The 26,966-nt window shown below is 54.3% G+C and overlaps 1 protein-coding gene across 1 annotated transcript; it reads right to left on the bottom strand.

The window, feature by feature from the left end:
• Positions 1-51: 51 nt before the first annotated feature.
• Positions 52-23,960, bottom strand: ADGRD2 (adhesion G protein-coupled receptor D2). The gene is made up of 24 exons (XM_004375820.1): positions 23,859-23,960; positions 23,382-23,575; positions 21,407-21,474; positions 20,830-21,042; positions 19,907-20,548; positions 19,293-19,391; positions 18,827-18,912; positions 18,269-18,550; positions 16,876-16,987; positions 15,370-15,493; positions 14,811-14,916; positions 10,884-10,939; positions 10,144-10,297; positions 8,561-8,664; positions 8,187-8,289; positions 7,726-7,879; positions 6,722-6,855; positions 6,520-6,635; positions 5,505-5,625; positions 2,606-2,647; positions 2,225-2,480; positions 1,601-1,659; positions 1,272-1,302; positions 52-107 (listed from the first exon to the last, which is right to left on the bottom strand). The coding sequence occupies exons 1-24, from the start codon at positions 23,958-23,960 to the stop codon at positions 52-54; spliced, it is 3,414 nt and encodes a 1,137-aa protein (XP_004375877.1).
• Positions 23,961-26,966: the final 3,006 nt, after the last annotated feature.

Below are 26,966 nucleotides of genomic sequence, written 5' to 3'. Positions count from 1 at the left end.
TGCTAAGAGGGGCCTTAGCAACGCACCCATTCAATGAAGACAAAGGCGCTGTCACTTGAGCACAGAGGCGCTGCTGCCACTCTCTTGTTCCCACAGACGCGATGCGCCTGCAGGGATGGGGGTAGGAGTGGGGGTATGGGGGGCTGGGGGAAGCAGGAGGGGGCAGCTCAGGCCCCCTTGGAACGCCTACTCTGGGCGCTGGGCGCCTGCGCCCTCCCAACAGGTCTGCAGGGGGCGCCATTAGCCCATTTTGCTGAAGGGGACGCTGAGGCTCCAAGGGACTGAGACACCAGCCAGTGGTGGAGGCCAGCTGGGAGTCCGGGCTAGGGGTCACACGGACCTGGGTTCTAATGTGTCCATGTGTATGCCCATGTGACTACTGCTATGCCTCAGTTTCATCTGTGGGGGCGTGGGCCCGACCCTAGCTTTGCCCCTGACCCTGGCAAGTCACTGTCCCTCTCTGTGCCTCAGCTTTTCATCTGCACAATGGTATGCTAACAGCACCTCCATTTTCCTAGGTCACCAGATTAAATGCCTGGAGTTTAGCACAGAGCCCCAGTAAGAGCTCAATCAACAGGCCTCTAGCCCTCACTGGATTTGATTGTGTGGTTTGGGGCTGGGTGGTACTGGGCCAGCTCCTCATAGGGTTGTCTCTATTTTAAGATTGTGAGAACTCAGGATCAGGGAGACTGAAGACAGCAAGCTGGGTCCCCACGGCTTCCCTCGGGCCAAGCTGAGCTCCCGAGGCCTCAGGCCCCTCCCTGAGTAAGGCCTAGGGTGGCCCTAGCCTTGCCAGCTGCCCACACGGCCCTCCAGCATGCCCCCATCAGCTGTCCAGCTGGGGAAACTGAGGCCCTGAAGGAAAGGCCTTGCTCCTCACTGGGCCTGCAAGGCCTCTCAGATCACGAGGCATCAGGATAGGGGGCCTCAGAGGAGGATAAAGATAGGAGGTTGGGCTGGGGGTGCTGGAAGGCAGGCTCTGGGCTTCCTGCTCACTGCCCCTCCCAGTGCACCAGCTCCAGAAAGGGGTCCCACAAACTCTTTCCTTAACTAACCCTCTCCCAGGGTGCACTGCATGTTCACTGACAGAGCCCACAGCGTGCTAATAGAGGACCTTCTGGCACCAACAAGGAAAGAGTAGAGAGGGCCCCTTAAATGGTGGGAGGTAGGGTATGGTTGCTTCTTAAATCACCTCCATCCTGATACAGTAGAGCAAAGGGGGTGTCTAGGCCAAAGGGGAAAAAGGGATCCCCCTGAAGTGGGAGCTATACCTGAAGTCTTGAATGCTGTCAGCTCCACAGCCTGAGGACAGAAGAGGTCTGTCAAGGGGGGGTGGGTCCCCACTCCTGCTCCTCCCTGCCCCGGGGCCCATGGCTACCATGGTGATGACTCCCTCCCCACAGTGGCCTTGGCATTCAGGTTCTGCCAGCATACAGAGATTAAGCTCAGTCCTCGTCAGTCAGCAAGTCCCAGTGCTCTTCAGCCCAGTAACTGAAGAACAGAGGTCTCTTGAATCCCCAGGGGAAGGCCCCCACCCCAGCCCCACCCCTAGCCACTGTGGCTTCCCCAACTCTCGCAGCCACACTTGGCAGGGCCTCACCGGTCTCTCGGGCTCTGCAATGGAGGAGAAGGTCGTGGGGATTCTGAGGCTGGGGGTCCCTAGTGGGGGAAAAATGCTCAAGTTGGTGAATTTGGGGAGACTGAGGCAGGAAGCTCTCCCTCTGCTCTCCCACCCTGGGTGGGGATCTCACTCTCAAAGACCCTAAGGATCCACCCAAAGGCTTACCCCACAGATTAGTGATGAGGAAATGGAGGCCCAGAGAGGGAAGATGACTTACCCAAGGATGCACAGAAAGTGAACTGGGACTGGAACTCCTGACCTGGCCACTCAAGCCACACACCATGGCAGAGCCCTGGAACCCCATCCACCCACCTGTCTTCAGGATCCCTCAATCTCCTGCCCCATGGTGACCCAGGGAAGATGTCAGCGGCCAGCTCCACTTCTGGGCTGGGCATTAGGGGTTCCCTGTTCCTTGGCAGGCTGGAGGGGGAGGCGTGAGGGATGTGCCATTTCTAAGGAATCTAAGGCCCAGTTGCCTGGGCTTCAGTTTCTTTGTCTTTCAAACGGACTAATAGAATTTGCTGTTGCCCTCCCAACTCTGCCTGAGCACTGGGGAAACAAGCACTGGGTAGCGCTGGGAATGGAGAGTGGTGAGGCCCGTACCTCTGACAGCCACATGCCTCCGGGGTGGGACTAAGGCCATGGGGCTGTCCTGGGCCACCGCCCAGGGACCTGAGGGCCGAGGGCTGGAGGCCCTGCCGGCGGGGCTAGAGCGGGTCTGAAAGGAAAGCGCGTTGGCGGCGCTCGGACCGGGGCCGTGGGCGGAGCCGTGGGCGGGGCCTCCCGCCCCCGCGACGGCCAGCGCCGTGGTCGCTTCGGTCGCATTCTTTTCCGTCATCCTTCGCAGGGCGCCCCGGACCTGGGGGGTGAGCGTCGAGGTCAGGCCCGGGACCTCCGCTGACCCCCGTGGGCCGCGGAGCCCGCGCAGATAAGCCGCGCTCGCTGCCTGACCCCGCCCTTCGCAGCCGGCTCCCTCCGACTCACCTCCCCATTGTAGGCGGCGTAGACCAGGAAGATATACGGCCCCTGGGGACAGACCCGGCGGGCAGGTGTCACTGCTTGGGAACCCCCGCCCGGCCTCTCGCCTTGCCTGGGGACACGGCGCCCCCCAGTGGTCGCCGGGCCTCAGCCGAGTCACACCCAGAGATGCCCAAAGACACATCCAAAGTCATCCAGAGACACAGAAAGATGGCCTCAAACCCTGCCCTGTTCCCCTCCCCCACTGGAAGGGTGTAGCCCAGAGCTATGGCTTTCTATGAGAGAAAAAGAGAGTGAGAGAGAGAGACTTGCCCCACCCGACCCCTCGCATTCAGCCTCTTGGCCACCAGGCAGCCCTCGGATCTCTATGCCTCTGGGCCCCACCCTCCAGGCCACAATATGGCCCAGCAGATGGGATTTGGAGACCAGGACTCCCTTGATGCCAACCAGACAACGCCAAAAGGTAATAGCCCCTTCCCTGAGGCTCAGGCTAGGGGACAAAGGGGGAACCTTGAGAACCCTGCTGCTCCCCCTGTGTCCGGGACACCAACTGGGATGATTCCACCCTAACCTCCCCCACCCCCACCCGTCACCAAGGCAGGCCCTGGCGCCTCCCAGCCCTCCACATCCAGTCTGTCCTCTCTCCTTAGCCTCTGAACTGCCTTTCCCATCCCATCTCGCCCTGTTGTTGTTGTTAGGTGCCATCGAGTTGGTTCCTACTCATAGCGACCCTATGTACAATAGAACAAAACACTGCCTGGTCCTGGTTTGACACAGTGGCTGCAACAATGGGCTCCAACATAACAATTGCGGGGATGGCGCAGGACCGGGCAGTCTCCTCCCACCCACTACTAATCACCCAAAGGCATTTTTCCAAACTCCAACCCAACTATACCAGCACTTGCTTAACACCCTTCGTGGCTCCCCAGTACCCTTGGAATGAAGTCTAATGTCTGCATGGTCTGGCCTCTGCCCCCCTTCCTGCCCCCTCCATTTGATCCCACCTTGCTCACCTAGCTTAAAATGTACTCTTCCCACCCAGTCTTCAGGTCTTAGCTGAGAATCACCCCCTCCAGGAAGTGCCCAGACTATGCCTTTCCTAAGTGGCTCCTCTGTCCCCACACTGCACCCAACTGTTCCCTGGTCTCTCAGCCTCAATTGTATCATACTGTGGTTGTGTGGTTTTGGTGTCTGTCTCTCCGTAAGGTTAAGACCTTCAAGAAGGTGAAGTCTTTGATTCCACATACCACCATATTCCCCCATATGTAGCCCAGAGCAGGCACAGGGGAGACACTGGGGAAGTATTTATTGAGTGAATAAATGAATGAAAGCTTACCTTCATGGGGCTCCTAGAATGTGCAAGGTATTGTGCTTAGTCCTTTGCAAATATTTCAACTGAACCCCAATGGTCCCATGAGGTGGGTATATGATCCCGTTTATATAAATGAGTAGTCCCTGGGTGGTACAAATGATTAATGTGCTAGGTTGCTAACCAAAAGGTTGGAGGTTCAAGTCTACCCAGAAGCACCTTAGAAGAAAGGCTTGGTGATGTACTTCCAAAATATCAGCCTTTGAAAACCCTATGACGCATAGTTCTACTCTGACACACATGGGGTTGCCATGAGTCGGAACTGACTCAACAGCAACTGGTTTACATAGATGTAGAAACAGGCCTGTTTCAACTTGCCCAGGCTTCACAGGCCTCTCTCAGCCAGATAAGTATGAGCTACAGCTGGTTGTAGAAGTGAACCTTTGCTCTCCTTTCATGAAACCCGGCACAGGGGGTCAGAAGAAAACAAATCACCCTGAAGAGTGATTTCTGAGGCTGGGCCAATTCTAGTTCCTCCAGCCCAACCCTGCTCCCTGGCCACCTTGACAGGAAAAAGGGCCGGGGGGAGGTCTGAGGGCAAGTCTTGGTCAGCTTCGGCTCAAGACCGACAGGAGAGTGAGTAAGAGGACAAGGGTTGGAGGAGGGTGGGGAGAGAATGCATGACAGAAAAGAGAGGAGAAGGGAAAGGCCAAGGCTGGGGTGAGAAGCAGGAGAGAGGGTACCAGAGAAGGAAGCCCTGAGCCTGAGTCAGGGACCTGCCTGAGAGGGTCACATGAATGTCAGTGGCACGCCCAGACCCACATCTTCCTGCTCCTTACACGGCAGCCTCTCCCCTGCTTTTACCAGGAGACCCTCAAGGAAAGCCTGAGGCTGACTAGGAGGGGGCAAGAGAGGGTCACACCCAAGGAGATAGAGAGGCAGGGCATGAGACAGAGACGGAAAGACAGGGGTGTCAGAGATAAAGAGACAGAAGGGGAGACTTAAAGAGAGGCCAAGGAAGAGAAGCAGGTGGATCAATGCCTGAAAAAATAGATATGGCTGAGAGGGAGACAGTGAGAGATAGAACCTGGGAGACAATGAGAGAATCAGAAAATTCAAAGACAAAGAACTGAGACTCAGAAAAAAATGAGAGGGGAAGGGAGGGTGGCAGAGATGGCAGTGACAGTGACACTGGTCCCTGGCTGCATCTCTGCTCATATGAGGGGCACAGATAGGGATGGAATGCTTCGGAGACCTACCCCACCCTGGGGTTGGGGGCTGCCTGGCAAAGAGCTGGAGTAATCGCCATGGCAGGGGGATACTGCTGCCCTCACCACCCTGTGTCAGGGTAGAGAAACTCAGCCAGGGTCACACAGCTAAGAAGGCAGAGCTGGGACTGAAGCTCATGGAGCTCTGGGAACATGGGTCTTGGAGGAAGGGCTTGTCTCTGTCAGGGGAGGGGGTGCAGTGTCCCCCTGCCCCACCCCCTACTGCTCAGGCCTGGATTGCTGTTGGGTGCCTCCCATGATGGAGAGCTCACTGCCTCACAGCGCATGTCAGAGTTCCAATCCCAGACTACCCGGGGCCTGGAGGTACCTGGAAGGAATTGAGGCCCACAGCCACGTAGGCCCAGGCTGGGCTGAGGTGTACCAGGATGCCGACCAGCCAGGTCAGGCCCAGGACGGGCAGCAGGACCAGCACCGGCTTCACCGTGGCCCTGTGGGAGAGCAGGCAGGGCTGTGGGAGGCCTGGGTGGCCTGGGGGCCTCCTCTCAGGGCTCCAGGGAAGAGTAATGCCTGGGGAAGGGCTGGAGCTGTAGACCAGGGACCACAGCTCAAGACTCAGGCACAGCTGAAATCTTTGGCTGCACTTTTCTGCCCCTTCTCAAAGACTCAGAGGTGGTAGGAAGAGGGGTACTGGGCACTGGGGACGTGGGGTCCCACTCACAAGCCTGGCTTAAAGAAAGGGGGTAGCAGCTGCTCAGAGGGAGGGCTGAGGCCTGGGCAGTAGGATGAGAGGTCACGGAGTCAGGAAGGGCTCTAAGAAGCTCTGGGACTCCCTGGCTTTTCAGGGACCCACTGGCTTGGGTTGCTCTGCCCTTGGTGGGGGGTGGAGGTGGCAGAGGAAGGCCAGAGAGGAGGCGGAGCTGTGGGTGGAAGACCAGAGGTGTCCCCTCTCAAGCAGGGTGTGGCTCTGGAGACTGAAAGAGGTTCTTGGCAGGGGTAGGGATCCAGATACTCACACTGAACCTGGGCTCCTGGGGAGTATCTGATTTTGGGGTCTCCCCACCTTGGCCTCCTTACCAGACCATCAGTGAGCCCATAGGACAGTGGCTGGTGTACACATCACCCCCCCAACACGCATATACATGCAGGATCAACTACCATCCCCCAGTACATGCTATGCACGAGCGTACACGTTACACACAGTCCACATGTGTGAGCGTCATGCACACAGAGCCAGGACACGTGCACACACATGCTCATGTACACATGAACATTCACAGCCAGAGGGGCACATGCTCCCCAACATGGACTCACATGTGCTCACACTCAAGGACCCTCACACCTGGCATCAGCTGACCTTACACTCCCCCTCCCCTGGGCCTCACCATAACTGGATCCTGATCTGCTGCTGCAGGCGGGGCTGCGGGCTCAGCATGCGGGCACGGCGGCGGGCACTGGACAGAGTGACTAGCACCACGCGGACCAGGATGCAGGTATTGGCCTGTAGATTTGGTATGAGTGGGTAAAAGGGACTTCCCTGCCTCTGACACATCTCTCCCCTCCAAGCCCCCAGACCTCCCAGCTCACAGTCAACACGAAGAGCACAGGCCCCACGAAGGCCCAGATGGTGTCTGTGTGCACGTTGAGCCAGCAGTGCCCAGCGGCCACGTAGTCATGGGGGGACATGGCCAGGGTGAGGGCCACGATGCCCACAGGCACACCTAGGGGAAGAAGAATTGACCTGAGGACCAAGTCACCCACTCTTTTCCTCTCCAGGACCCAGCCCCCCTCCAGAGCTGTAGCCCACAGCTGTGCCATAGTAGTGGCTATACTGGGGAGAATTGGGGAGATCTGGGGAGCAAGGTTGGGAGAGCCTGATACTGGTGAGGTAGCACTGGGGCCATAAGTATTTTGGGAGTGGGAAGTGCTGTGACTGGGTTGAGGGCTTAGGGTTGGGAATCCAAAGAGATGGATGGTTGGCCATTGGCATGGGGGTTAGCTGTTCAAGGACTGCGGGGGGCGGGGGTGATGGCACTAGAGGCAGGGAGTTGAGGTAGTTGAAATGGGAGAGGATTTAGAAAAATTGGAGTTGGGTGAAGTTGGAGGTTGACAGCTCAGAAAATTGAGCTTGTGTCAGAGATGGGTGCTGGGTGGAGATGGGTGCCATGGTATTGGGCACCAGGCAGTGCTGGATGCCAGGCAGAGATGGGTGCCGGGTGGTGTTGAGTGCCGGGCAGTGATGATGCTGGGTGGAGATTTGTGTTGGGTGGTGTTGGGTGTTGGGTGGTGATGGTGCTGGGTGGAGATTTGTGTTGGGTACCAGGCAGTATTGGGCGCAAAGCAGAGATGGGTGCCAGGTAGTGTTGGGCACCGAGTGGTATTGGGTGTTGGGTAGAAATGGGTTCCGGGTGGTGATGGGGCTGGGCACTGATGGGTCCTGGTAGTGGTGGTATTGGGTGCCAGGCAGTGCTGGGGGCCAAGTGATGGGTGCCAGGTGGTGCTGAGTGCTGGGCAGTGATGGACAGCAATGGACGCAGTGTAAGGCAGAGTTGAGGAGAACCAAGCAAGAGCAGGAAGCAGAGGAACCTCACCCCAGCCTGTGGCATAGTAGAGCCTCATCCTCGGGCCCGTGCGCATGCTCACAGCCACCACCTTGCTCCACAGCAGCAGCCCCTCTACCAGCATCCAGGAGAATGCGACCAAGAAGAGAAGATGCATTGCAGCTGTGACAGCCACACACGCCACCTGCTGGGGGTGGGGGATTCCCACCACAGTTAGCCATGGGTGCAGTCTGCCTTGGGGCCACAGGGCCACACCTGACCTTGCCATCCCGAGGAGGTATTAATACGTAAGGTTTCTGGGCAGTGCCCTGGGTCCAGTTCATCCACTCATGAGCTTTCGTCTCTGGGCCTTTCTCTTCCCCAGGGAAATGGATCCAAGTAAAGATGGGAACCACCCAGAGAAGGGGCAGGGCCTGCAGGCATCCATGGGCAGGGGTGGCTGTGCTGTCCAGGTCCCTCTGAGCTCACAAGTCTACCCATTGGCTGCCTACCTTGTTGGCCTTTGCCCAGTCGCTGGCCATGAGGATGACTTCTGCAGAGGCTAGGGAGAAGGTGAGGTTCTTGTGGACTGTGACTCGCTCTGACTTGGGGACCCTGGACAGGCAGAGGAATCAGTTAACAAGGACACCACCAGGAGCACCCACACCCTTTCAGGCCCCCTGCCCCTCTCCTGGGTCCCCTGTGGCTGGGCTAATGACCTGGGACACGAAAGCAGAGACAGCAGCTCTGAAGGAGGTTGGCACATCCTAAGGGGAGGCTGTGGACCAAGGGCCTCCCAGGGTCAGGGATGGACACCTGACCTGAGGGGGAAATTGGGGGCCTATGAGGGGCGGCAGGGCCCGGGGCTGTGGTCAGCTCTCCTCACCCGGCTGCCAGGAATAGCACGAAGGTGGTAGCGAGGGCACAGAAGGACACACCACAGCCCACAAATGAGAGAGTCCTCAGCAATGACTCCTCCTCAGGGCCTCTCTGCAGGGAGTGACAGAGACCTCAGAGTATTGTCACCCCGTCACCACCCTGACCTGACCCAGGCCAGACCTCACCTTCAGCCTGGGGTCTCTGAGCCCCGCCGCCCCCCTTCCCCCACTGCCAGCCCATTCTCTGCAGTAAAGCGGGACAGTGATGGCACCAGCTGGCAGGGTGGAGGCCTGCACACAGTAGGACTGAGCAATGTGCCTTCAAGTGTCATTCTCTCCTGCTGGCTCCCTCTAAATGGACCCTAATTGGCCCAGCTGATTTGACAGCTACTAAGAGCACCAAGGACCCCTGGTGGCGCAGTGGTTGAGAGGTACAGCTGCTAACCAAAAGGTCAGCAGTTTGAATCCACCAGCAGCTCCTTGGAAACCCTATGGGGCAGTTCTACTCTGTCCTATAGGGTCGCTATGAGTCGAAATCGACTTGATAGCAACGAGTTTAAGAGTACTGGATTGGAAGCAACCGACCTGCTCACTGGTAGGAGTCATTAGTCACCATCACATGCAGGTGGACACTACTAGAAATGGGGCTGCATGTGGACTGTTTCTAACGTGGGAAAATGTTCATGCTGTTTTTATAAGAAGCATGCATTTGATAATGTTTTTCTAGTGTCTTCCCCAGCATGCCAAGTCACCCCAGTAGTCCTGGCGTCAGGTCCTGAGTACTCCTCAGTCCGTTTAACTTGACCTTTGAGCAAGTGACCACTCAGAGCCCCTCGCTGGCTTCAGTGAGCCCACCCTGTCCTGACCTTCCTTGTAATTTGGTTTTCCCTCCAGTCCTTAAAAGCTGGTGCCCCTCAGGGTTGTGTCTCCTGTTACTTCCACCCTCATCTTGGCCCACAGTGTTACCTACCAGCTCTCCACTTCCTCTCCAGCACAGACCCCCTTCCTGAACACCAGACCCACAGACTCATGGGCGTCGCAGACCCCTGTGTCCCACCCAAGCCCATTCCCCCGCTGTGTCCCCCTCAGAGACGAGTCCCTCATCCCCCAGTAGCCCAGGCCTTCATCCCTGACCTGCTTCCTCCTCCTGCCTCAATCCAGTTTCCTCCCTATCCCCCTCACCTCTGTCTGGGGGCCCCTTTCTCTGCCTAGACCAGGTCCATATTCCCCTTGATGCTCTCTCCACCTCGGGTCTCACTCCCTGGCACCAGAGAGTGCCTTAGAGGCAAATTCAACGCCTGCTTAACGCTACTCCAAGGCTGCCTCTGCTAATAGGATCACAATTCAAGCTTGTGAGCTGCGTTCAAGGCCCTGTGTGATCTGACCCATGCTCACCTTACTACTTCATCTTCCTCAACTCCTGGGCCTTGCACTGGAAGCTTTGTGTGACAAGTCTACCATGCAGCCCCTCCAGCCCTTAAATGCTAGTGCTCCTCAGCATTCATCAGGGGATGCCCTTTTGCTTAACTCCTATTCATCCTCTAAGACTTGGTTCTAAAATCACCTCTCTCCCATAGCCCCAGGTGCCCACCTGGATGTCATACACCTGTAACAGGACAGCAAAGTTGGTGCTGTGGTTGCAGAAGCAGGCGGTGGAGTCCTGGTACAGGGCAGCTACGGAGCAGCCAGTAGTGGCCCAGGAGCCCCCTGTGTCCGGGCTTGGGGGGGATGGAACAGAGAGGCTCCTGAACGGGGTGGACATGGGGGTGGGGGGCAGGGGCAGGTGGCAAGCAGGGGAAAGCCTTTCTCCTCTACCAGTATGTGACCTTGGCCAAATCACTGGGCCTCGGTTTCCCATCTGTAAAATGTACTTAACCCTCTCAGGGATGATGGGAGGACAGGGCTGATATCAATGACTGATTATCATTGATTAATTGCAGTAATTACTAAGCAAAGTGATCGATGCTCATTCCCTCAGCTCAAGGTCCTCGCAGGAAGATGGGATTAATCTCTGTACCCTCCTCTGCCCCTTCCAAGGCTCTAGGACCCTGGCCTCAGATATAATCAAGTCTGATACTCATTTGAGAGATGAGTCTTCTCCTAGCACTCCACACAGTGGGCTTGCATACCTCATATGACAGGGATCTCACTACCTCCTGAGTAACAAATTCTCCTGCCCCAGCTTGTTCTTGAACTGAGTGGGGCCTGGAGTCACCTCTGTGAGGGGGTTGGTGAGTGATGACCAAAAACACGCCTGAGCTCTACCTCTTGCCTGAGCAGGGTAGATGTCCTTAAGAAACAAAAACAAATGCCTTCTTTAAAGAAACTCACCTACTGCTGAAGTTCCAGAAAGCACAGATGGGCTCCACCAGCTTCTGAGGGAAGGCCTACGAGCAGGAAACAGGGACAGGGCAGGTGAGAGCTGTGTGAGTGTGTATGGGAGGCACAGGGCAGGTATGAGTGTGAGGAGGAACAGAGACATATGTGAATTTATATGGGGGTCACAGGGCAGGTCTGAGTACGTATGGGGGAGGCAAAGGGCAGGTGTGAGTACGTATGGGGGCACAGGGCAGGCATGACTGTGTGTGGGGGCACGGGGCAGGCGTAAGTGTGTGTGGTGGCACGGGGCAGGCATGAGTGTGTGGGGGCATGGGGCAGGTGTGAGTGTGGGGGCACGGGGCAGGCGTGAGTGTGTGTGGGGGCACAGGGCAGGCGTGAGTGTGTGTCGGGGCACGGGGCAGGCATGAGTGTGGGGGGGCACGGGGCAGGCATGAGTGTGGGGGGGCACAGGGCAGGCGTGAGTGTGTGTGGAGGCACGGGGCAGGCATGAGTGTGGGTGGGCACGGGGTAGGCGTGAACGTGTGTGGGGGCATAGTGCAGGTGTGAGTGTGGGGGCACAGGGCATGCGTGAATGTGTGTGGAAAAGGAGGGAGCAACCAGAAAGATGGTGGAGAATGCTGAAGCCCCTCTGTTTGAAGCACCAGGGGCTGTCAGCAGGGGTCATGGGTGAAGGGGCTGATTAAAAAGCCAGTGGGGAAGTGGAAGGGAAGGTGAGGTGAGTGGACTTTAGTGCTAGCATCATGTATAATATCGAAAAACTGGGAGCAAGCTAAGTGTCCATCAGTAGGGGGATGCTCTGCATCTGTTAAGATGAACAAACAGGGCTTTATATACTGATGTGAGAAGATCTCTGCGATACATTGTTCAGTAAAGGAAAAAGCTGCAGAACATTAGGTACGAGTCCATTTATGTATAAAACTAAGGTCTGTTTTTTGTGAAAACACACACACAAAAAGCCTGGAAGCAAACACACAGCTAACTTAACAACAGTTAAGTCTGGGTTTGAATATATTATGATGAATGTGTTATTTCTTTTGTAATTAAAAATGACAATATAGATTTTTAAAAGATGTCACTAAGCAGTGAGGACACATCAGGCAGCGAGTTGTACTGGAACAAACCCAGGCAGGCAAGGCAGCCTGAACTTGGGGCTTGGGCCATTTGTTCCAGCTAGTGAGGGTAATGGCAATGTCACCTCACTAAAACATGACACTTAGTGTTTTGCAAAGCGTTTTCATGCCCTTTATTATGGTTGATCTTCGTAGCAACCTAGGAGGCAGGTGTAAATTCCTGTATTTTCCAATGAGGAAATTGAGGCTCAGAGAGGTGAATTAATCTGCTCAAGATTACACAGCCAGGCCATGATAGAGCTGAGAATGGTTCTGGCATGGCCAACTCCATGCTTTTCCCAGCATTCCGTGATGATGGATGATGCCTCCAGAGAACATATTATTTCTAGGGTTGACTGAATTATCATCCCATTTATTGGCATCCCATTATGTTAGGTGCTGGGAACACAGATACAAGCTTCTGTATACGTTTTAAATGGATGATTGTTACACCAATGATGGCATTTTAAAGTGGTACAACTGGAAATATAAATGTAGTTGTACACTCAAAAGTCATAGAACTAATTGTGTCCGGTAACCCCATACCTGGTCATATAGCACCAGAAAATAGTCACCAGAATCAAAACATTGTGAGTGAGGATTCTCACAGGGTTAGGCAGAGTTAGTTGTAATAAATAAAAGACTATAGACACTCTAGACACATGACCGGGAGAGGGTCGTGCTCATTTTGGAACATCCCCCATGAAGGTGGTGGTTACGGACCTGAGTCGCAGCACAAGCCTACAAATATTAGGATTGTACAGCAAGTGATAAAGGACAGGATGGCAAAGGGGGGACTCTGATGGAAAAAATGCAGACAACATGAGCAGGGAAATGAAATGTGTATATGACTCTGCTGAAAAATCAAGGGCTTTTATTTTGCAATAGAAATATATATATATGTAACATTCTGTATGGCCAGAAAAAGGCTGGCAGGAAATACACCAAAATGTTCACAGTAGTTATATCTGGGTGATAGAATTTTGTCTTCTTTATCCTTTTCTTTATTTTCCAAATTTGCTACCATGATTACTTTTTATTTTTATTTTTAATTTAAGTCATATAATTAATATACAACTACCTTCTCAAAAGTTAGTTCTTTGAAAATATAAACAAATTGATAAACTTTTAGCTAGTCCAATCAATGAAAATGCAAGCATCACTACAGATCCTACAGATGGTAAAAAGATAAGGGAATATTACTGACAAGTTTATGCTAGAAATTTGACAACTGAGGTGAAACAAATTCCTTGAAATGCACAAACCATTAAAACTATTTCAAAAAGAAACAAAACGCGTGAATAATCCTATATCAACTTAAGAAATAGAATTGATAATTTAAAATCATACCACAAAGAAAACACCAGGCCCAGTTGACTTCACTGGTGAATCCCATCAGACATTTATACCAATAATACCAAGAAATAATAATACCAATCCTGGAAAACTCAGAAAAAAAAAGGAAGATAGAATACTTTCGGACTCATTTTATGAGGCCAGGATTACCAATACCAAAACTGGGCAAAGACATTACAAGAAAACCACAGACCACATTATTCATGAACAAAACCACAAAAATCCTTAACAAAATATTAGCAAATTGAATCCAGCAATATATACAAAAAATAATGTGTCATGGACAAATAAAGTTTATCCCAGGAATCCAAGGTTAATTTAATACTTGAAAATCAATCAATATAATTTACTATATTAAGAGAATAAAAGAGAAAATCATATGCTCACGTCAATGTGGAAGAAGCATTTGGCAAAACTCAATAGCCATTCATGATAAAATTCTCAGCAAACCAGGAAGAGAAGGGAACTTACATCATCTGATAAAAGGCATCTACAAAAACGCACATCGCACTTAATGGTGAAAGACAGAATGTTCTTCCCTGGGGTGTGAGTGAAAGGAGATGAACCGGGAAGGGGCACAAAGGAACGCTTTGGGATGGTGGAAATGTTCTGTATCTTGATTGGGGTGGTAGTGCACTGGTCAAAACTCATCAAACTGTACACTTAAAATGGATGTATTTTATTGTATGTAGATTCATATACCTCAATCAAGTTGATTTTTTAAAAGTCTTGGGAGGATATACAAAAAACTGTTAAACTGTGGGGTATGCATATATATGTGTGTATATCCAGGATTAGTGGCGGTGAGCAAAGAAGACTAGCTTTCTCTGAAATGTTCTAATGTGTACAAAGGAAGAATGAATTTATGTATTAAAGATAATGAATTTAACAGCGTGTCTTGGGGATCTTTCCATGTCAGTTTATACAGAAATACCTCATTCCTTATATAACTTCAGCAGACTATTCCATTGTATAGATCTACCTGATTCTTTAAGGAATCCGCTATTAACGGACATTTAGATTATTTTTACTCTTATGAAGCCTACTGCATGCCTCCATGTGCACATATTTTGGTATATAATAATGGAAACCATCAGTTTTTCGAGTTACCCAGACCTAGGATGAAATCCCAGCTCAGCCATGTACAAGCTGGGGCCAATCATATCGCTTCTCTCAGGCTCACTTTTCGCCTATGAGAAATGGAGTGTGGGGTGGGGTTGAAGGATTAAATTGATGCAGCTTATTTAAGGCACCTGGCATAAGGTGAACGTGCAATAAATTACTTCCCTTCACCTTCCCTTGAGGACCATGGGTATAGGTTGTGGATGAATATTTTCCTTAAAAGTGTTTAGATCTTGGTTGTCCAATGAACAAATATTAAGGGGTGCAGGTGAAGGGCCCTACCGGGACAAGGGTACTAGGGTGGCTGTTTCCCAGGGGTCCCACCCTGTACCTGAGCCTGGTGTTTCAGGTGAAAGGTGACAGCAATGTTGACCTCCCCGCCGGCATCCCATACGTCAGAGGAAATGATGGCTGACCCCACCTGTGTGCTTAGGAACCTGCGGGGAGAAAGAGAGCTTTTAAGGGGACCACTTGACTGGAGCGGCTGGGGATAGGTGATGTATGGCTGGGTTCATCTCATACAGGCCTCTGTGGTAGAGATGGCACCCCCGTGTCCAGATATCAGGAAAGTCCAGAGCTGGGACTTAGGGTACTTGAGTTTCAGTTTAGCCTCAGGGTCTTGCTGGTGACTTGGGTAAGCTGTGTTCCCTCCCTGAGTATCAACACTGAAGCCAGGGTCCCAGATAGGAGTTGAGCCAGGTTTCCACCAGCCACATCCTTGGCAGGCCCACAAATGTACGTGTGTGTGTGTCAGGGGGGAGGTGTATGTATTGTCTGGGCTTCTAAGGACAATTTTTCCTACCAGAATGGAGGTTCTGGAATGGGATAGGGGCCTGGCCTTCCCTGGGAAGGGAATGCAGGCCCTCAGCAGCCTACTGGGGCCTACTCACCTCTGCATCCTGCCCGCCTCCTCCGAGCTGTCAGGAGCCTGGGGTTCTAGGCCAGGCCCTTCCACAGTGTGCTTGAAGACACTTGAGGTGAACCAGCTGTGGATCATGGTGACTCCAGAGAGGCCTGGATGAGTGGGAGGGGGACCCAAGACCCCACCGAGTGATGGATCAAGCACCATGGAAAGCCCCAAAGGAAATATTCTCCTTACTTTACAGATAGGGAAACTGAGGCTCAGAGAGGTTAAATGACTTGCCCAAGATCACACAGTTAATAAGTGGCAAAGCAGTGGCAAAGGCAGAATTCCAACCAGCCATAATCCCTGTGCCCTGTGCTTAACCTCACAGCTCCAAAGCCCTTTGCCATATTTCTTCACCCCTACATGGCACCAAGGGCTTGGGCGGGGGGTCCTCTCACCACCCAGTTCAGAGGGGAACTGTGTGGGGTTCAGCGGAGGAAACTAAGTGAACACCTTCTATGTGGTAGGTGCTTTGCCTGGGGCATTATTTAATCTCATAATAACCCACGAGGCAAGTACTAGTTCCCCATTTTACAGATGAGAAAACTGAGGCTCTAAAAGGTGAGGTAACTTACTCAAAGTAGCACAGCTAGCAACTATCAGAGCTAAGGTTTGACCCAGACCACCCCCTCGCCCTTACCCACCTTTCCTGAGGAGTCGCCTCACTTCACCTGCGGGCATGTGGATGTGGCCAGGCCCCTCTGGGTGCCCGTCAGGCATCGTGAATGTGTAGCCCCCTGTGCTGGCCTCCCTCAGGCGTAAGCTCCGCACCTCCAGGCCTGGGATTAAATGGGGCCGGGTGGCTGGGCCTCAGAAGGGAGGTCTTTCTGCCGAGCTGGCCCAGCCGGCAGGGTCTGCTTCCCCCTCTCCCTGCCACAGGGTCTAGGGGGCCGCTGCTCCTGCTCAAAGAGGTTCAGCAACTTGCCCAAGGGAGATCTGACCTCTCTAAGTCTGGGGAGAGGGGGACCACTGAGAAGGGTGTCACTAGGAGGCAATGAGCCACCAGAAACCAGTGGGCACCTGAAGGACACACGTTTATGCCTTGAGTTCCTGGATACGTGCCTCCCCACTCAGTCTGCACACATTCACTGAGTAGGTACTTGGGCTTGGCCCTGAGATAGAGATGACTAAGAAACATCCTAGGCCTTTGGGGGAGCTTCAGGTGGAGGGAGGCAATCTCATTATACAGTTACCACAAATGCAATGAGAGATTTTCAGGAGGGAGGAACTGACTGTCAGGAGAGAGGAGAAACTAGGGAAGGCTTCCTGGATGAGTTAGTGCTCAAGCAGGGTTTTGAAGCATGTACAGAAGTTTTCCAGGAACTCAAGAGGGAAAGGACATTCTGGATGGAGGGCACCACATGGGCAAAGGCAGAAAACAAAATGCAGTGTCTGTAGAAGTGCAGACAGAGATCCCAGTGACCAGGATTGAGGGAAGAGCTGTCAACCCAGGGCCCAGCTGTGTGGGATGGGCGGGTGGCAGGCTCACCGGCATGGCGGTACTGGATGTGCATTTGGGACCGCTCAGAGGTCAGTATGGTGCTCAGCAGGGGTGCCAGGTGGTGCACACTTGCCACCAGAGACATGGGTCCACCAACCACCTGACAGGAAGCCGCATCTCAGTGTGCAAGCCCAGCATCCCCAAGTCCCTCGCACATTGCATACCCCACTGCACTGACTACTGAAGTACACACACTCTCAATGATCTGTGAGGAATGTAGTTTGATTGGTGACTCTGTCTGCTCCAGAACTCTCAGTGGCTCCCTAGGGACTCCAGATCAAGTCCTGAGTCCTCAGGTTGGTGTTTGAGGCCCTGCCTAATCCAGCCTCACCTCCTTTGACCATTCCAGTCCTGCCTTCCAAGCTGCCCCCAGTCAAGCTGAGGGCCTTACAGCACTCTGTGCCTGCTGGTCTGTCATTTGCCAGCAAGGACACACTCTGAAGGCTGGGCCATGCCTCCCCCTTCTTCAGGCTGACTCAGTGCTAGACCTATAGTAGGTGCTCAACTTTGAGATTCCAAAACGAAATCCATGTTGGGGGGGGGGGCAGGGCAAGGAGGGGAGAATGCATATTAACAGGATACCTACTCTGGGCCCGGCAATTCACCCATCTACTCTTCTCCATTGTCTTAGTGAGGCAGGTGTGATAATCCCCATTCTCCAGGGAGGAAAACTGAAGTTCAGAGGCCATCTTTTTCCACTCTACCAAAGTGCCTTAGATGCCCAACCAAATGCTTGCAGCCCCTCTGTGACAGTCTGATCATAAGCTTGCACCCTTCCTAGGATGGGGAGCTCACCACCTGTCCAGGTGAACCATTCCATGGAACCAGTTTCCTGTGTTGTACCATCCCCATACTACCCCCAAGCCCTGGTTCCACTTTGTCCCTGAGACCACAGAGGGACCCGGTGTGCTTTCTCAGCCCCAGAGATCTGCAGGCAATGTCCACGATTTCTTGTTCCCTTCCTTCTCTGGGCTCATCACTTCCAGGCCTACAGCCACTTCTGCAGGGATGAGGTCTCCAACACCTCTCCATCTAGTAGCATCTCTCAAGTCCTCCAGAGTGTCTGGGCTGTTTTGGCAGACGAGATGGGCTGAACACTCAGCATAGAGGACCTCCCACTTAAGTTGGTCAGCAGATTCTTGGATATGGGGAGGCCCTTATTGATGAGTGGCTCTTAATATTTAGTTGCAGAAGTTGTTGTTCAAGTGCAGTTGTATGTGGAAGTTCAACTTATAAAACAGATGAAAGAAGAGCTTCTCCAGATGAATGGGGTGATGGAGCCCAGAGACGGTGTTGCCTTGCCCACAGCCACACAACAAGCTGGCAGCAAGGCTGGAATCAGAGCCCAGGTCCCTGCCCCACCCATCCCTGCCAGCCTCACCTTGCTGACTGACAGCCACGTGTTGGCCAACTGCTCCTCCAGGACCAGGCTGGCCACAGACAGGACATCCTGGCCCAGCTGCTCCCAAGGCCCAGTCAGGAGTTGGGGTTCCCCAGCCCCGAGGGCCGCCACCCTTTTCAGAAAGTGCATGACAGCCAGTAGCACAGCTGGCCCCAGTGGAGCTACCTCCTTTGCCAGGACTCTCTCCAGGATGCCCAGGAAGTGAGAGGCCTCAGCCAGTGACAGGGCCCCATGGACTTCAGAGAGGGGGTCAGGGGGCAGCTGTGGACAGAGGAACCACTGGCTGCTGGTCTGTCTGTCACAAGGGGATTCCCCAGGGGTCATCACTTTGGCTCTGTCTGGGTCTTCTTGGTGGGTCCAGGTCTACCTTGTTACAAGGCCCCAGCTCTTAAGAGCTCCAAATTAGGGAGCATAAACAACTTTAATTCCTGCAGACATATTATCTGGGTGTCTCTTTTATGCAGGAGAAAACTGAGGCTCAGGGAGATGACCTACAGTGCCCCCAGCCTCCCCAGGCCTCTTGGGAGGGTGACTCACCACAGTAGCATTGGCCAATGCATTGACTCGTCTGATAACATCCTGGCCGGGCCACGACTGGGCATCCTGCAACTGCCGATAGGTCTCTGCAAAGCAGCAGATGCGAGACGAGACCCTGGGCAACATAGCTGCACAGAGGTGCCAACCTACCCAGTGACCACCCAGACAGCTCAACTGCCCCACTAAGGGAGGCCCGAGGGAGGAAGAGCCCACTACCGGCTGTGTGTCTCGAACCTCACACATGGTGTTCTAGATGGGAAAACTGAGCCACAAAATGACCAAAGCACTTCCCTAAGGTCACATAGATGGAATCACCACCGTCCTGTGATCTAGACTCCGTGGAAGCCCTGAGAAGATTCTGAATTCCCAGGCTTTGCCAAACTCTCTCCTCTCATCCTGCACTGGTCCACACCTGGCTTCCCCTTCCCTAGAGCCCGTAGAGCCCAGGGGCGCAGCCAGGGCGCACCTGTCCGGTAGCAGCAGAGGAAGAGATGCTGCTGCAGGCAGGACTCAGAGCCCTCAGTGCCGAGTCCTGGGTCCCACGTGGGGCACTCCTCCGAGGGCACTGACAGGCGTGAGAGAGTTGTCAGGGCCGCGCCCTGGCTCCCCAGCAGTCACAGTGACCCACCCAACCGCCTGGGCCTTGAAGGCACCTGCACACCTGAGGGGGCGCCAGGACGCACGGTCCGGGTTTAGCGGGAGATCTGGGAACCGGGGGGAGGGGTCAGCACCGGGCGGGGCACAGTGGCCAGGGGGCGAGCCCAGACTTTGGGCTACCGGCACTGGGCGGATGACCAAGGGAGTGGACACAGACCGCCCAAAGGCAGGGCGAGACACCGCAACCAGTAGGCGGGGTGGCCAGCAGGTGGGCAGGGCCAAGTTGCCAAGGGGTGGGCTAGGTCCCCGGGGTCAGAAGGGAAGTGTACTGGAGCCAGGGGCGGGGCCAGAGCAACACATAAGAAAAGTGTACTGGAGCCAAGGGAGCCGGGCGAGGACTGCTAGCCGGACTGATGGTCAGGGGGCGGGGCCGGACGTCCAGAAGGCAGGATCTAGGGACGAGGAGGCCCGGCTGGGCCGTACCGGGACAGAGAAGGCGCACCCGCACGGTGGGCAGCAGCGACGGAGCGACGTCTAGGGCGTCCGGGTCCCATCGAAAGAGCAGGCCGCTGGGGGGTGGTGCGCAAGTCCTTGCCCGGCGCAATTGCGCGGGGTTCAGCGCTCGTGCCCACAAGTGAAAGTCGGTGAGGTTGCCGCTGAAGGCGTCTCGCACGGAGAAGCCGCCGCCTAGAGAGTCCTGGTCTTGGCCTAGCACGAGGACGCCGCCGGGCGGCACCGGGTGGCCCGCACCCAGACCCCGGGCCCCGGAACGCCGCCGCCCGTCGGCGAACAGCGCCCAGCTCCCGCCGCGCTGCTCCCACGTGGCGCACAAGTGGTGCCAGCGGCCGTCAGCGCGGAAGGCGGGGAGGAAGGGCGCATGGTGCCCGCGCACCACGAGCGCGGCGCGCACCGCGCCCCCGCGCTCGGCGAAGGCGCGCAGCTGCAGCGCATTGGCTAGCGCGGGCACTGCGAGAGAGAAGAGCGTGGCCGTGTCGGGCGAGGCGGTGTCCCACTGGACGTGAGCGCACGCGGTGAGCTCCCCCAGCTCGGGCAGGGGTGTCCGCACCCACGCTGCCCTGTCCGCTGTCTTCTCGCCGAACACAAGAGCGACCATGGTGCGCGCGCCTGCGGGAACACGCAGGCCCAGGCCTCAGTTTCCCCAGCTACTACACACAGGGTCCTGCCTCTGACTGTCCTTTGGCGCAGCTGCGGACTTTGGGGTGCCTCCCCACAGAGGAAGAAAAGGGGGCTCCAACGCCCATACCTGGGGCCAATCCCTTGCATCTATCCAGGGCAAGGGAACCTGGAGATGCAAAGAGGACTGATTCTGTGGGGCTGCCACTGTGGACACCCATCCCTAGAGGTCACCAGAGCCTCTGCCCCCCACTTCAGGGGTTCACACTCACGCCTCTGCGGCGGTCTCCGCAGAAGGGCGTCGCTCTGGCCTATCCAGACCTGGTCGCGCAGCCTCAGAGCAAGGACCCCATCTGGGGGCCCCAATGCCAGGTGGCCGAACCGCAGCTCGCAGGACTCTTGGGCCTGCCACCAGCTTAGTCTCTGCTGTGGATATTTGCACACCCCACCTGCTGTCTCCACCACCTCACCAGGGGCCACTGGAGCTGGAGCTGGAGAGGAGAGGGTGTGGGAGAGCACATGGATGGGCATCTGACACTTCTGGGACTGGGCAGCACCAAGGACGCTGGGCTTGGAGCCATTGGCGCCTGGATAGACTGAACCCTGGCCATGCTGTATGACCTGGCAAGTTGTGTCCTCTTGCTGAGCCTGTTTCTTCATCTGTAAAATGGCAGGAATGGGGCGGGCCCAAGTGATGCTTTCAGCACAGGGTCTGGTATGGTGGGTGACAAACCAAGTGGCCCTTCTTGCATCTTTTGCACTAGAGGCCAGTGCACGCATGGACCACAAGCTGGCTGAGCTGGGGGAGAGGGGACTCCTTGAGGCAGCAGAGGAAGGGATTCGTCATACTAACCTGTGTCCCAGGGTTTCCTTGACTCACCTGGGGAGTTGGAGGGTGTCCCAGAGAGACTCTTGATCTAAGAGAGAAAGAGCGAGGTGAGGGCTGGGACAAGTGCACCCAAGTGTGCGGTTTACTGAATGCCTACTGTGTGCTAGCGGGGTGGGGCAAAGGGTCTAGTGGAAGCTGTAGGCTCTGCAGTCAGACCTGGGTTCAAGTCTCACCCAGAGTGTGACCTTGGGCAGGTCACTTCACCGCCCCAAGCCTGTTTCCCCCTTGTGGGGAATAAAGCTGATAAGTGAATATAAGAGGTGTAGCACCTAGTGGTGCTTTTACTTCTATTTCTCTGCCAAGGGCTTATGTAACTTTTGCAGTGATCTTGTGATGTGGGATGGCCACTTGGAGCCCTAACAGCCTCAAGTCCCTTTGACCTCCTCCCCTGAATCCCCCTCCCGAAGTTTAGGTACCAAGAGGTAGAGGAGGCAGTGGTGCCAAGGGGCCATTCTGGGTCCAGCAGGGGCAGGTGGGGGACAACGGGGGTCACAGGCACAGCCAGTGTGGGCTGAGGAAGAAAAAAACAAAAACAAAAACAGGAAAACAGCTCAGCGTCCTGCCTGGCTACCCTCTTCTGACTCTGGAAGGGTCATCTTGCTCCTTGTTTGCTCCCCAGAACCCATGGGGCGGGGAGCCAACTCACTGGGCTGGGAGCCCAGGCTGCAGCCTTGGGCGGGATGGCCCACCCACTGGGGATGACATTTACTTGCACAAAGGGATGGTCTCCAGGAGCCCCTTCCAGGACTGAAGCTCAGAAACGATGTAGCCCTGGTGAATTGAGGGTGGAGGAGAGTAGCAATAGTTCAAAGGCCAGAGAGGGGTGGAGACAGAGCTCAGGGTCCTCGCCCGGTGGTGGTGGTAGTGTTTTCAGGCATGGTGGTTTCCTTGTTTTCTTTGGAATTCATAGCTTGGCATTCAAGCCTCCCCAGCCTCACCTGTCCCACGATTCCCCCATGCAGTCATCTCTTCCCCTGCTCCCCAAGCTGCTTCAGTTCCGCAGGCAGCATCCCTTCTCCAGACCTTTAAGCTTGCTGGCCGCCTGCCTGGACTGGCCTCCTATTTCCTCAGTGGCACCTCCTTCAAGGTCGGTTTTCAATCTCTTTATCCACCCAACATCGTTAAGGGGCCTGTTGCCCCACTGCCAGGTGCTGTGCTAAGCTGGGGATACCCAGTCATGGGTGGTTTGGGGGTCATTTCTGGAAGCCTGGGGGAGCTTAGCAAGCCAGGAGGAGCCTTCTTGGTCTTAATGGGCCTCGGAAAACATTGGCACTGAAATAATGCTCCAGGTTGGAGGTTCGAGGCCACCCAGAAGCTCCTTGGAAGAAAGACCTGATGATCTACATGTGAAAAATCAGCCATTGAAAACCCTATGGAGCACAGTTCTATTCAGACACACATGGGGTCGCCACGAGCCGGAGTTGACTCCAAGGCAACTGATTTGTGTCCCAACAGCCGGGTCTCAGGCCTGTTGAGAGTCTAGAGCCATCAGGGAATGATGTCACAGGAGGTCATGGCGGTTCACACTTTCTGAACTCTGAGAAGTTCGAATTTATCCCCCCCCACAACCTTTTAAATAGCGCCTGCGTCCACCCAAAGGTGGGTGGGGAGGTTATAAGAGTCCAGTCCAGGGCTGTGGCCGCGGCCCCTAGCCCGTGCTGGGCACATTGTATGGGCTCAAGTAAATGCTGACTCCGCCACTCCCTTGTTCACGTCTTCCTGTATTTGCCCCTCAACCTCCTTGGCTCCCACCAGCCTTGCCCTCCCACCTAGTCAACAGTGGTTAACACTCACAGAGATATGCAAAGTTCGGCTGCCACTACGCGTCCTTCTCCAATGGGGAAACCCCCCGTAGGTTGATGGGACCCGGACAGGGACCTCCCCTTCACCCGCGCTGTCTCCTCCCCAAGCCCGAGGGATCCGTCCCCTGTTCACAGGCCCCGGTCCTCACCCGTTTCGCTCAGCTTGGTGCCTGCATTCGGTTTGCGGTCTGTGAGGTTGTCTGGAAGAGGCAGAGGCACGCTCCAGGTCTCGCAGCCCGACCCTGCCCCGAGTGGCAACGCCTCGGGGGCGGGGCTAGGAGACCCCGCCCCTCGGATCCCCGCCCTCTGGGAAGGCCAGAGACCCGCCTGCTTTTGGAAGCGCGGTGACCATTAGCCCCTGAACAAGGCCTATTGTCACTGCCCACAGCCCCCACCCCCAACACACAGGTAGTCACCCGATTAGAGGGGGCCACCTTGTGAGATTTGGTTCCAAAATAAACTTGTGGAAGCTGAAGAATTGTGTCCAAAGCCAGGGTGTGGCGGAGGATGGAGCACTCGGTACCGAGCTTTTACTACTTGCCCTGAGCTGGCCCCGTGCAGGCCTCATCTCCTTTACTTGCAACCCGCTGTGAGGGAGGGGCTGTCAAACCCATTTTCCAGATGAAGACTCGGAGAGCTGAGGGCTCTCGCCAAAGTTAAACAGCTCGCTAGTGGCAGAGCTGGCCTTGCACCCGGGTCTCTGCGTCTTCATCCCGGCCATTGGAAAGGTAACGGAGCAAGGCGGGGCGGAGCGGGGCGAGGGCACTGCCTCTGGGGAGGAAACTGAGGTTTTGGCCTCCGAAGGCAGAGCCTGGGCCAGGTGGTGGGGTCGGGGGTGTAGAAGGAGTCTGAAGGTTTGGGGAGGATGCAGAGGTGATGAGCTCTCCGGCACGGAAGTGTGTAGCAGGATCGGGTGCACGCTTTTCAGGACATAGTAGCAGGGATTCCTGATTGGGAGGGAAGTCAGACTGAGTGACCTCAGGGCTAAGGCTTTGGGTTCAGACGGATCTCTCTGGCCTGAGACCGTTACTTAATTTCCTTACACCTCAGTTTCCCCATCTGTAAAGTGTGGATGACAACAGTACACAACTTATGGGCTCGCTACCAGATTTAAAAGACTTTGACGTAATGAACGTCCTTGTAGCTTGTATATAGTGCCTGGCACACAGTTTAACGTTCTTTTCAAAACTTAATTTTTACACTTGTTCAAATAGCTTGCTGACAACATGATGGCTTATTTATTTATTTTTACCGTGGTGAAAATATACATGCCGAAACATCTGCCAATACAATGAACAATGGTTTATTTTTAAAAGAAGGAAGGGATCAAAGTGGACAGAGATATAGCAGTATTCAATGTGTTATTCTTTCAGCTTTTCTTTAGGTTTGAGAATTTTCAAAATGAAATTGGGGGAATAAGAGGCCCCCCGTTAGGGCAGAGCACTGACTATCTCCCAGGTTCATGGGCCTGCAGAGCGAGCGTATACAGGACTTGGTTCTCCTGTGTTTGTGACCTACCTGCCCCCTCAACCAAGTCCCAGCCTTCAGAGCCATCAAGAGAGGAGGGAAGAAGCCTGCAATGGAACCTTTGCTCTACAGCTCCCTGGGAGGGGCATTTCCACACTTGCTCATCTCATTCAAAGCAGGGACTCTTGGGGATCCCATTTTATATATGTGCAAACTGAGGCCCAAAGAGGACAGATTTGCCCAAGGTCATATAGTGAGGAAGGGGTGGACTCCCGGTCTGCCTCCTACGCCCATGCTCTTTCTGTCTGTGGGTAAGAGAGGAGTTTGTGTCAACCCTAATGCTGTCAATCTCCTTTGTATGTCTTCTGGTCTTTTTTCCCCCCCTTCAAGTCTCACCCCAAATCTCTGCCCTGTAACCTGAGTAATGATCTTCCCATGCTTGGCAGTGCCCTTGCTCCTGAGACCCCCAGTTCAATCCCTCCCTTCCATGGGGCCGCATTTCCTAGGAGTCACTCCTGGAGACAGCCAAGTGCCATTGGGGTGGGGGATACTCCATGGACCCTGATATGAGTCCCCTAAGCAGCTGGAACCGGTTTGGGTGTGTGGCCCAGCCTAATCTCTTCTTGCCAGAGCCTGGACATTGTCGGGATGGCAGCCAAGGACCATTCATTGGCTTTATAGCCAGGTGCCTCTGACAGGCCCCTTGTCTCTGAAGACAAGGCCTGGAGGCCGTGGGTGAGTAATAGCTGCTGGGGGCCTTAGGCTTATTGTCTGGGGAAGCAGGGGGGAGCTGCAAGGGTGGCCAGAGTCCAGGAGAGCCTTGAAGGTGGCCTGAGGATGTCAGAGTCCTCATCACTGGGTCCTGGTTCTGCCCTAAAAACCAAACCCATTGCTGTCGAGTTGATTCCAACTCATAGTGACCCTACAGTACAGAGTAGAACTGCCCCGCAGGGTTTCCAAGGAGCACCTGATGGATTTGAACTGCTGACCTTTTGGTTAGCAGCCAAACTGTTAACCACTACACCATCAGGGTTTCCATTTCTGCCCTAGCAACCCCAGAAACACAGGGTCACAGCTAAACCTCACATAGCCCAGGGCCAGGGCCAGGTATTTTGGAAGGATGAGCTGGCCTCAGTGATGTTTTTGCTTTGGAGATGCCTCAAACCCCACAGAATCTAGGCTTAACTACCCAGCAACTTTTATATGACTTGGACAAGTCTCTCTACCTCTGTTTCTTATTCCACAGAATAGAGAGAATCACCCCTTCCTCTCGGGGACATGATGGGCACCTGTGAGAATAGATTTGTGAGTATTTCGGGTCAGGTGAGTCCCACAACCCAACCTCATTGTCATTTTTCTCTGGGGAAAATGGCTTCTACTCTGTAGACAAAGTGGAACTTCTTCTCTCCCACTTCCCCACATACCCTGGGTCCTGAGAAACTCAGACAGGCCCAGAGCCAGCCCCACCTCCCCTCTTGCCTACCTGAGTCACCTTTCCATATAGCAGTTAGAGTGATATTTCTAAAATTTCCTTCTTATCTTGTCCTCCCCTTGCTCAAAACTCTTCCATGCCTCCCTGGTACCTCCAGGAGAAAGTCCAATTTTCCTCACATGGTGTTATAGAGGAGCCCTGCTGGCGCAGTTGTTAAGCACTTGGCTGCTAACCTAAAGGTCAGTGGTTCAAACCCACCAGCCACTCCATGGGAGAAAGATGTGGCAGTCTGCTTCCATAAAGATTTACAGCCTTGGAAACCCTATGGGCCAGTTCTACCCTGCCCTGTAGGGTCACTATGATTCAATGGCAATTTTTTTTTTTTTTTTGGGTGGGTGTTATGGATTGAATTGTGTCCCCCAAAAATATGTATTGTAAATCTTAACCTCTATGTCTGTGGTTATAATTGCATTTGGGAATGTGTTGTCTTTGTTATGTTAATGAAACAGGATTAGTAGAGGGTGTGCCTTAAGTCAGTCTCTTTTGAGACATAAAAGAGATTAAACAAGCAAGGGAAAGAAGCAGAGATGGGGAAAAGAAATGCCAAACCACGTGAAGATCGCCCAGGAGCAGAAGCTCAGAGCCAAGGACCTTCCTCCAGAGCTGGCAGAGAGAGAAAGCCTTCCCCTAGAGCCGACACTCTGAATTCAGACTTCTAGCATCCTAAACTGTGAGAAAATACATTTCTGTTTGTTAAAACCACCCACTTACGGTATTTCTGTTATAGCAGCATTAGATAACTAAGACACGAGAGGCTAA

Source organism: Trichechus manatus, unplaced genomic scaffold (assembly GCF_000243295.1).
Source record: "Trichechus manatus latirostris isolate Lorelei unplaced genomic scaffold, TriManLat1.0 scaffold00038, whole genome shotgun sequence".
In the NCBI taxonomy this organism is placed as follows: Eukaryota; Metazoa; Chordata; class Mammalia; order Sirenia; family Trichechidae; genus Trichechus; species Trichechus manatus.
Note: the sequence above shows the minus strand (reverse complement) of the source record. Positions and strands in the feature narration are given on the sequence as shown.